Below are 10,904 nucleotides of genomic sequence, written 5' to 3' on the forward strand. Positions count from 1 at the left end.
AGGGCTGGCAAGATGGCTCAGCAGGTAAAAGCACTTGCTGAACGAGACTGACCATGTGAGTCCCTAGCCTGAATCCCAAGATGGAAGGAGAGAACCAGCTCTCAGAAACTCCTCTGGCTCCCACACAGGTGCCATGGACATAGACAAACACACACACTAATAATAACAATAGTTTTTTTAAATTAAAGGTATTATTTTTAAAATTAAAAAAAATCCCCCCCAAAAGAAGTTATTGGTTTAAAAAGCAGCGGAAGGCCTGGGGGGCTGACTGAAGGCCTGGGGGCTGACTGAAGGCCTCGTCTTCACAGGCCGGGAGAGACAGTCTCCGTCTCCAGCAGCCGGTTACAACAGGCCAGGCAGCAGATTATTTTATTTATCTTTTTCTTTAGTTTTTTTTTTTTTCTTTTCAAGATAGGGTTTCTCTGTAGCTTTGAAGCCTGTCCTGGAACTAGCTCTTGTAGACCAGGCTGGCCTCGAACTCACAGAGATCCACCTGCCTCTGCCTCCCAAGTGCTGGGATTAAAGGCGTATGATACCATCAGCTGGCTAGGTTTTTATGAAATTATTTAAGACTGAGGGGTTTACCATTCCTTGGTCTCCTTGCTTTGAAAATGGTGGAGAGCTGACCCACTGACTAGGCCCCTACATGACAATGGTCTTTTCCTGATTCCCCAGTTGTCCTGCCCTGGCCCTTCATGTGCACTTAGGACTGTTGGGGGTTTTGTTTGAAAGCTTCGGTTTTGTTTTTTGTTTTTTGTTTTTTGTTTTTTTTAGCAGGGAGGCCCTATTGAATTGCTCTGACTCTGCCTGGGAAGGCTGGACCTCCCTTGGGTCTGTCTGGTTGCCTAGCATCCAGTAGTTGCCTGTAAGTTAACTCCAGAATCTGACTTCACCTGGACTCAGGCACCTTCCAGATTTTTCCCAGTAGCTCCGAGTCTCCACTTACCCCTCAAATAACCTGGCTAGAGCTGGAACGGGTGGGTCAGCAGACGGGGCTGTGTAGACAGGTCCCATTACATAAGTGACTGACAAGGGTTGGGAGGTTTGAAGCTGGTTACTGAATAATCGGGGTGGGGGTAGGAATTCCTGGTCAGACCTTGACCATCACAAACCTTTACACAGCTCTCTCACTGACCGAAAAAACCCAAACAGCCTGGCAGTAGTGGCCCATGCGTTTATTCCCAGCACTTAAGTTTGGGAGGCAGAGGCAGTCCCATCTCCGAGATGGAGGCCAACCTGGTCTACAGAATGAGTTTCAGGACAGTCAGGGATACACAGAGAAACCCTATCTTGAAAAACAAAACAAAACCAAAAATCATCTTGGAATAGGACAGGAGCCATGGCTCAGTGGGGAAGAGAGCACTTGCTGCTCTTGGAGGGGCCTGGGTTCAGTACCCAGAACTTATATGGCAGCTCACAACTGTTCCAGAGGAATCGACACCCTCTTCTGGCCTCTGCGGGCACTGCATACACACATGTAGACACAGCACCCTCTTCTGGCCTCTGTGGGCATTACAACATGTAGGCAAAACACCTATTAAGTCTAAAAAAAAAAAGTATGGTGAAGGACAGGCAGGTCTGGCTAGCAAGAGTTGCTTAACTGTAGAAGAGCCGAGGAAGCCAGGTAGCGATGGCAAATGACCAGCACTCAGGAGGCACAGGCAGGTGGACCTCTAAGTCTGAGGCTAGCCTGGTCTAAAAATTTAAAATTAAGCCGGGCGGTGGTGGCGCACGCCTTTAATCCCAGCACTCGGGAGGCAGAGGCAGGCGGATCTCTGTGAGTTCGAGGCCAGCCTGGTCTACAAGAGCTAGTTCCAGGACAGGAACCAAAAGCTACGGAGAAACCTTGTCTCGAAAATAAAAAAAAAATTAATAAGCACCTTTTGCACAGACACAAATTATAAGTCGCTCAGGTGTTTTACACTCTCAGGTGAGCAAAGACCCAAATGCTTTGACCTCACAGTGTGTGACACTATGCAGTGTTTTAGAGAACAGGGATTCCCGTCAAAGTGGCCTGACTGAGCACCGGCACAACCTGGCCATTTCTTCTGACCCCAGTTGACCCTTAGCTAATCTGTTTTCCTTTCCCAACTCTGTGTCACAAAATTCCTCATAATTTTCTTATGATTAAGATGAGAAAGAAACCCAGCCTGCCAGCTTCTTACCCAGCTCAGAATGGTGGTCACTGTCAGAGACGAATAAAACCTATCAGATAACAGTGCAATTGCACACGGCGAAGGCTGCACAACAATCATTGTATGCTGTAAATATGCTCTCATCATGAATAAAAAGCTGATTGGCTGCCAGGAGGTGATCTCTATGAGTTTGAGGAATCAAAGAGAAACCTTGTCTTGAAAAACAAACAAAAACAAAAAAAAGCTGATCGACCATTTTAGGCAGGATTTTTGGGCAGAGAATTCTGGGAAGAAGAGCAGAGTCAGAGGAGTTGCCAGCCAGATGGAAAGAGGACAGGGCATGCAGGAGAGGTAAAAGCCACGAGATTCGTGACAGCTCATAGATTAATAGAAATGTGTTAATTTAAATTGTAAGAGCTAGTTAGTAATAAGCCTGAGCTATTGGCCAAGCACTTATAATTAATAAGTCTCTGAGTAGTTATTCAGGAAGCAGCTGGCAGAACAGAGCTAACTGAGGTCCTGATGAAAATCTCTACCTACAGGCAAATGTTTTGCTAAAATAAGTATAAAATTCAAGAAATTTGAATTGTGATGCTAAAAGCATTTGACTGAGGGCTGGAAAGATGGCTCAGTAAGATCACTCACTGTGTTCTTACCTGGGTTTGAATTCCTAGCACATGTGTTAAAATCCGGGGATGGCCACGTTTGTATCCCTAAGCCAGCACTGTGGGGTCGAGACAGGAGGATCATGGGGCTTCCTGGCTGCCAGCCCAGCTCCAGGTTCAGTGAGAGACTTTGTCTCAAGGGAATAAGATGGAGAGAGACAGAGCGGATACCTATTGTACTCCTCTGGCCTCCACATTTATGTTTAGGAGTGTGCACTAACACCTCTGTCTCTCACACGCACACAATCAAAAGCAAATCCCACATACAAGCACACACATTTGACCTGGGCTACGAAAATAGCTCCATTGCTAGAGTGCTTGCCTAGCATGCACGAGGCCCTGTGCTCAGTCCCAGTACTGCAGAACCCCGGTATGATGGTGCATGCCTATAATCCCAGCACTCGGGAGACAGTGGCAGGAGGATCAGGAGTTTAGGTATATTGTGACTTCCAGGTCAGCCTGGGCCACATGGGACCCCGACTAGGATTTTCCCTGTTTTAACTCCAGTTGGGTATGATATTGAAGGCTTATAATTGTAGCCCTAGAGAGGCTGAGGCAGGAAAACAGAATCTGAGTCCAGCCTAGGCCACACAACAAGCCTCTGTCTCAACCTGCCTTTCCCCAACCAAAAAGAAAGAAATGAGGGAAAAGGCAATGCTCTGTGAACTAAATCAATGCTATTAACTACGAGATTTTATGAAGATGAGGAGTCTAGTTTGAATTTGTTCTTGAGGTTTTGAATTGATAAATTGTATGTGGCTTGTCTTGGGACTGAGAAATTGCTCTTTTCTCTATGCCAGTCTGAACCGGGGATAAAAAGCAGGGCCTAAGTGTCCTACAGTCCTCATGGAATAATAGATTGGCTATGAAGCATATCCTACTATATTTTCTTATTTTGTTTTCGGTAATAACTCAGGAACGGCCACCCACCGCGTGAGGAACGGGAGTCCGTGGGAGCCGCCGGACGTCGACAGCTCCCTAGTATATTTTCTATATATCAAAATCATAGTTTAATGAGAAGTCATTTTCCTGATTTACCCACAGATAGATGTGCCCAAAAGACTGAGATGCAATCATGAGATTACATGTACAAATTGCATGAAAATGTGTGGCAATGGGGAGATTCCACAGCTGTTTTTGCACGTGTGACTTTACACACAGAAGCAGGTGGTTTCCAGAGCCAGTGGTCCCGAAAGCCTTGCTTGCATAGGGTTCTCTCCATCAGAGAATTACTCATCTGGTGGGTGGCCATCTGAATTATCAGTTACCATCTGCAGCATTTGTGTCATGGCCCACGACGGCTCATGACATACAGCAGTGCCTGAGACCTTTAAACATAAGTGAAAATGAGGACATGACCGCTCAGGGCTTCATTGTAGATGGGGAAAGTACAGCCAGAACATCTGGAAGAGTCCAGATTGAACCTGGCCATGGACAAGGAGAGAGTGAGAGAGGAAGAGAGGGCAAGGGAGGAACAGAGAGCCTAGGACCAAGAGAGCATGCGGCTGAAAAGAGAGGCTAGGGGACGCTCAGCTCAGCCCCTGGGTTCAAGGTAGGGAGAGAAGAACCGGGAGCAGCCACAGGTGGTACTTGTCCCAGGTCTCTTTGGAGCCTGACAAACACCGCTTTTGCTGACTGGTCGTACATATGGGGGTCCTGTACTCCTTCACCATCTGTGAGGTGATCTGGCCCACATCGCTCCACTGGCAGGGAGCCTACAGAGGTTTAACCTGTAGACCAGAGCTCTGTGTCTCCGGACTTGCCCAGCCAGCAGCTCCTTAGAAGCCACTGCAACCTCAGGCGGCCTGACCGGAACACAAACACTGTAAAGGGGCCTGCTGCCAGGCCGCGTCATCAGCACCAAGCTCAGGCAGCAGTCGTATTCAGGAAGCCATAGCTTTGCTCTGCGCCCGGACTCGCTGTGGACGTGTGTGGCCGCTCCCCTTTAGTCTGAGCCTAGCCGATGGTCTCTTCTCCGTTCCGGGATGAGCTGGGGGGGCTGTGGACGTATCTATCTAGCCGGAGCCTGCAAACAGAAAGTGGGCTGCAGGCAGGACAGACAGCCCACAGAGCGAACGGAAGGCAGCGGAGCAGCGGCCGCTCACACTTCCCGGGCAGACCAGCAAGCAGCCAGCGCCGCAGAGGACACAACTCCCAGAAGGCCCCGCGCCGCCGCTCAAGGGGCGGGGCCTGCTCGGCTCGCCGCGCGCGCGCCTTCCGCGCCCAGAAGGCGGCTCAGGCCGCGTAGAGGGCGTGGCCTGTACGGCTCCCTCGCCCCCGCCCACTCCCAGAAGGCCGCGCGTCGCGACGGGGAGGCGGGGCGCTCCCGGCGTGCTCTACGGCGCGCCGCCGCCCGCGGGGTTTGAATCGCGCTCTCCGGCGTCCGGGCGGTGGTTCACGGCGGCGGCTGCAGGGGCAGCGTCATGGGCGCTCCGGCTCTGCCCCCGACCTGGCAGCTGTATCTCATTAACCACCGCATATCCACTTTCAAGAACTGGCCGTTCCTGGAGGGCTGCTCCTGCACCCCAGAGCGGGTGAGCTCGCCCTGCCTCGGGACGCCAGTGCCCCAGCTTTGGAGCGACTCCTGCCCGGGCCTGACGGCGGGAGGGGTTGGGCCCCGGGTCAGGAGCCCCACCCTCGCTTCGCACTGTGGGCTAAGGTGCTTTGCTCTGCCCAGGACACGGGACGACTGCCTTGTCCTCGGCGAGGCCGCCCCACTTCTCCCCATCCTTCTGTCTGAGCCGCTAAGGCTGTGGGCCCCACTGTCGTTAGGTCCGGTAGACACGGCCTCTTTCCACTCTCTCCAAAGAGGCCGCCCCAGCTCTCGGCCCGGAACGACTTCTGGGAATGATAGGATTAAAGCCAGGCTGTTGATTGTGCTCACGAGCTGTGCTGTCGTTTTCAGATGGCGGAAGCTGGCTTCATCCACTGCCCTACCGACAATGAGCCTGACTTGGCCCAGTGTTTTTTCTGCTTTAAGGAGTTGGAAGGCTGGGAACCAGATGACAACCCTCTGTAAGTCTCAGCAGGTTACTCGCAATGGATTTCCTGGTGCCCTGGTTCCATTGGGAACCTTTGAGTTGAACTGGAGTTGGGGTAAAAACAAAAAGCATTTTAATTTAGTAGGAGGAGAGCATGGTCTTCTAACTTGCTGTGTGTTCCAAACTGTTCTTGAACCTGTTACATAGCTCAGACTAGTCTTGAATTTTCAATTTCTGCCTAAGTTTTTCTCGTACTGCCAACTTGGATGGTTTTTGTCTGCTGAGATATTTGTATATTTGAGGGGTATGTAGCTCTGGTTATCCAGGAGCTCCTTCCAAAGACCAGGATGGCTTCAAACTCACAGAGATCCACCTGCCTCTACCTCCCGAGTGCTGGGGTTAAAGGCGTGCACCACCACTGCCTGGCCCGCAGGAGATATTGTAAGATTTGGTTTTTTTGTTTTGTTTGGTTTTGGTTAGCGCACACATGTGTGTCTTAGTTTCTGTTCTGGGTGTGGGCGTCAGATCCCTAGGAGCTGGAGTTATAGTCAGTTACGAGATGTGGTGTGCTGGGAACTAAAGACAGGCTCTGCAGAAGAGCAGCAAGGACTCCTAACCACTATCCCATCTCCAGCCACAGATTTTTGTATATATTATTATTACTTTATGTTTTGTTTCATGTGTGTTTGGATGCTGGTGTCATGGTGAGTGTGGGTGTCAGGACAACTTTGGGGAGTCAGTTCTCTGCTTCTACTGTGTGGGTCCCTGGGATTGAACGGGAGCAGGTTTAGCAGCAAGCATCCCCACCTCCTGAGCCATTTGGATGGCCCAGATTTTAAAGGGATTTGACATGCAATTCCTTTTATTTAATTTTTATTTATTTTTTTAATTTTTAAATTTGTGCATATGATTGTTTCGCCTGCATGTATGGCTGTACACCATGTATGTGCCTGGTACCTTCAGAGGGCAAATCCCTGGAACTGGAGTTACAGATGGTGAGAGCTGAAGGGGACTCCCACACAGCAGGGTCTTCCTAGACCCTGGATTAGGCACAGACCACACCCACACCACCTGTTTTCACGGAGCTCCTTTATTAAACAGAAGAGAAGTTACAGTGGCTACTTTCTGACTAGGGCAGAAAAACAGCAGCAAATGACCTTGCAGGGGTTTTTTGTTTGTTTCTTTTTTTGGTTTTTTGAGACAGGGTTTCTCTGTAGCTTTGGAGCTTGTCCTGGAACTCACTCTATAGACCAGGCGGGCCTTGGACTCAGATCCTCCTGTCTCTGCTGGGATTAAAGGTGTACACCACCACCGCCTGGGGAGGTCTGTGTTAGAAAGGGCTAGGATGTAGTGGTGAAGGAGATAGAAAAGAGGGAGAAGGGGAAGGGGCAAAGCCAGAGGGCAGGGGTATCTGCGCGGGACAAAGGACTGCCTGGATAGGGAAGGAGACTGTCGGGCACAGTTTATAAAGGTAAAGGGGCACTCGGTGTTAGGATGAGGGGTTTAAAATTGGGAAGTTAATTAGGGGAGCCAGAGGGGACTTTTGATAGCTGGACTTTGGTGGTCTGCCTCGGAGGAGGAAGTGGTTAAATGAGGGAATAGCTTGGGGGCCAGCTTTAGAGATGTAATCTAATGGATTTTAGCAGGGCAGAGGGATGGGGGAGAAGGGCAAACCCTGCCAGAGCCATGTTTGCCAGGCTCAGGCTGGCTACAGTCCCTTCAGGTGCTGGGATCCAAACCCAGGTTCTGGGAAACCAGCCAGTGCTATTAACCATGAGCCATTTCTCCAGCTTTTCTTCTGAATTTGAATCATACAACGTTTTGTACTGATTGCTAAAGACTCCAGAAGAGAAGCTAGGTTGTGTGGGGTGTTTCTGGGATACATTTTGGACCTGATACAGAGCAGGGTGTGCCAAGGACAGCCATGATGATGGGAGATGGGCTGTCAGTGATGCGCAGCCACTGGCTCTTCTGACATGATGGTTTATTGATTTTTCTAGAGAGGAGCATAAAAAGCACTCGCCTGGGTGTGCCTTCCTGACTGTCAAGAAGCAGTTTGAAGAACTAACCCTCAGTGAATTCTTGAAACTGGAGAAAGAAAGAGCCAAGAACAAAATTGTATGTATGGTTGAGAGTACGGACAGAGAACAAAGCCACTTCCCCCAAAGCCCTGCAGGCCCTGCCTCAGGAAGTGCTCCCACCCCTGGGGAGCATGTGCAGCTAGATAGACAGGGGCTGTGCAGTCAGAAGACCTGAGTAGGATCACCTCCCCTGAGGGGCAACCATTTCGGGAAGCTGTGGGCACAGGCTGACCCTCCTGTGGTGGCAGCAGTGTGGGTAGAGTTGGCTAAAGGGGCAGAAGCAGAGGACCAGCTGAGCTTTGCTGCTTGACCATTCATGTGGAGTCCCTGAGAGGGCAGGTGGCATCATGAATCCACAGGGAGGAGGATCCCGTGCAGCCAAGCCTGAAGAGTTCGGTTGGCCAGAATCCGTGCGAACATACCATAGTTTGCTTAGATGGTTCACCACTTATCTGATGTTCAAATTTCACCAAGTAGCCCGTGTCCTTACGTGTTACACTTGGCAGCCTTTTAGGGGGAAGATTCTGGGAGGGGCTTACTGGCAGAGCACTGAGAAAGAGCCAGATGCTCTGCCCTGACCCTGATGCTGGAAGGCCGGCTGCTAGCTGGCCCTGGCCCAGGTCCTGGCATTGTTCTGTGTTGCAAGGCAGAGGCTAGGACCTGCTGTGATGGTTATGAAGTTTCTCTTCAGTTTGTAAGCTGTGTTCCTTGGTGGAGGTCGTTATGAAATAGCTGGTGACAGTTTGTTGTCAGGGAGGAGGGATTGATTGGAGCATGCTCAGACACTCTGGGGATGCAGCTCCTACTCCCAAGTATTCATTTTTGTTACTGATTTTTTTTTCTGAAGTAGAGTTGGGTTTAATAAAGATATTTAATACAAGTTGGGCACAGAGTCAAGAGAAAGGCACTCAGAAGAAAAGACACCACCCAGTGTCCTAACTTCGGAATCGTCTCTCCAGACTCAACCTTTGTTTTTTGTTGGTTTTGGGTTTTTTGGGGTTTTTTGTTTTTGTTTTTTTTTTGGTTTTTTTTTTTTTGTTGTTGTTTTTTTGAGATAAGGCTTCACCACGTAGCCCTGACTGCACTGGGACTCTCTGTGTAGACCAGACTGGCCTTACCCTCCGAGAGCCACCTGACTCTGTCTCCCAAGGGCTGGGATTAAAGGCCTGCACTGCCATTTATTTATTTAGACTTTATTTTATGTGTGTGTGGGGGGTGTTTTGCTTGTGGAGGTCAGAAGAGAGCGTTGGCTCTACTAGAACTGGAGCTACCTATGGTACCGGGAATCCAATCTGGGTCCTCCGAAGACCAGCCAGTGCTCGTTACCCAGAGCCCTCTGCAGCTCCCTGTGGGGCTATGGAGTGCCCACCACAAGGAGCACAGCCATTTTCCAGGGCTTTTTGTTGTCAGTTTAGTATTTTTAAATTAAGTTCTCTTTAACCCTGGCTTGGTGGTATAGGGGACAATCCTAGGGCGCAGTCTCCACTAATTTGGTTGGGTGAAGGAGGGGGATTGTAAATTAGAGGCTATCCTGGGCAACATGAATCCCTATTTCTTAAAAAAATAAAGCAAGACAGAACTTGGGGGTATTTGCTTATTATGCATAAGACCCTAGGTTCAATTTCAAGCTATACACAAATAGTAACATTCCTTTTAGTAATTATTGTACTTAATTTTGTCACGCTGGTAATGGAACGAGGGCTTCACTCTTGTCTGACAAGCCCCTCCCCCTAGGCCACTCCAGGCCAATGTGTATGTTCATTATTGCAGGCAAAGGAGACCAACAGCAAGCAGAAAGAATTTGAAGAAACTGCAAAGACCATCCGTCACTCCATTGAGCAGCTGGCTGCCTGGCAGTGAGCCTTTGCTGGAGACCTGGGCCCGAGTGACATGCCACATTGAAGCCACGTGTCCCAGCTGGTATTTTAAAACTGGATGTCAAATACTAGTTTTGTCTTCGCTTGGAAGTGGCTCAGCCTGTGTGCCTACCTCTCTTGATATTTTGGCTTTGCTCTGTTGTCACCTGGACTGAAGCAGTGAGGAAAGGAGTGGGTGAGGAGGCAGGCAGTCTCCAGTAACAGGACCTATGGCGGGGGGTGGGGGAGGGGTGTTTCTGGTCTTGGTGTCTCCATACTGGTAGCTAGCACGACTGTGTGCCATAGGTGTGGTGATGTGTTGTGCTGGAGATTCATCTGTCCTGTGATTTGAGTTTTCTACCGCAGGGTAATGGAATAAAATCATCAAAAAGCGGATTGCAAACTCTGTCTTGGGAAAATGGCTTGTTTGTTTTTTTGTGGCATTGTTGAACTCGATCCTGCTGCCCTACCTCCCAGGTACCACTGCACTCGGAGCTTATAAATTCAGTGGTGTTTAAGCTGCAGTCCCTGCTTGAGCTGCAGAGCTGGACAGTTGTAAAGGCACTGGGGTTACAGCGTGATTCAAGTCGGGTAGGCTTTTGTTTTCGTAATGAAGCCTCTGCAAGGAAGGTGCGATGGTTGTGTTATCCACCTGGCAGGTCTGGAGTCGGCCAGGATGTAATGGGCCTTTGGGCATCATTGTGATCACACTAACTGATGTGGGGTCCTGGAGAGCTGAGCATCAGATTCATCATTTTCCGTTTCCTGACTGACAGACTGCTGCTTCCCGACCTGACGGACTGCACCTTGAGCTGTGAGCACAGGAAACTCCTCCCTTCGAGTGCTTTCATCAGAATATTTCCACACATCAAGACATCCATTCTGGTGACCTCCCCGAGGCCTTAGGACAGCTCTGTGCAAATAAGGGAACTGTGACACACAGTAGGAGCTGGGTCTCTGTCTGTTCCCACCTCACCACACAGAAATTGGAGAGTAGAGGGGAGCAGAGCTAACGCAAGGTGTGAGAGCTCATGAAGGCCACGGGCGAGCACAGCCTGGTGGGTGGCCAGCCCCACTGCTCTCAGCACTGAGCACCTTCTGTCTCTGGAGCCCGCACACCTACATGGTTCCTGCCCACTGGCACAGTCGATGGGGCTCATCAGATCTCAGCAGGGAGGGATCAGAC

The 10,904-nt window shown here is 50.0% G+C and overlaps 1 protein-coding gene across 1 annotated transcript; it reads left to right on the forward strand.

Moving 5' to 3' along the window:
- The first annotated feature begins 5,115 nt into the window (after positions 1 to 5,115).
- On the forward strand, positions 5,116 to 10,137 carry LOC142831762 (baculoviral IAP repeat-containing protein 5-like). The gene is made up of 4 exons (XM_075942149.1): positions 5,116 to 5,334; positions 5,706 to 5,815; positions 7,782 to 7,899; positions 9,633 to 10,137. Exons 1-4 carry the CDS (start codon positions 5,224 to 5,226, stop codon positions 9,720 to 9,722), a joined length of 429 nt encoding a protein of 142 aa, XP_075798264.1. The 5' UTR covers positions 5,116 to 5,223; the 3' UTR covers positions 9,723 to 10,137.
- The last annotated feature ends 767 nt before the right edge of the window (positions 10,138 to 10,904 follow it).

Source organism: Microtus pennsylvanicus, chromosome 11 (assembly GCF_037038515.1).
Source record: "Microtus pennsylvanicus isolate mMicPen1 chromosome 11, mMicPen1.hap1, whole genome shotgun sequence".
In the NCBI taxonomy this organism is placed as follows: domain Eukaryota; kingdom Metazoa; phylum Chordata; class Mammalia; order Rodentia; family Cricetidae; genus Microtus; species Microtus pennsylvanicus.

Bases quoted from the DNA above. Each gene is read 5' to 3' on its own strand.
- LOC142831762 (XM_075942149.1), top strand. From the start codon at position 5,224: ATGGGCGCTCCGGCTCTGCCCCCGACCTGGCAGCTGTATCTCATTAAC. The intron at 5,335-5,705 runs GTGAGCTCGCCC...TGTCGTTTTCAG, and splicing joins GCTCCTGCACCCCAGAGCGG to ATGGCGGAAGCTGGCTTCAT. The intron at 5,816-7,781 runs GTAAGTCTCAGC...TGATTTTTCTAG, and splicing joins GAACCAGATGACAACCCTCT to AGAGGAGCATAAAAAGCACT.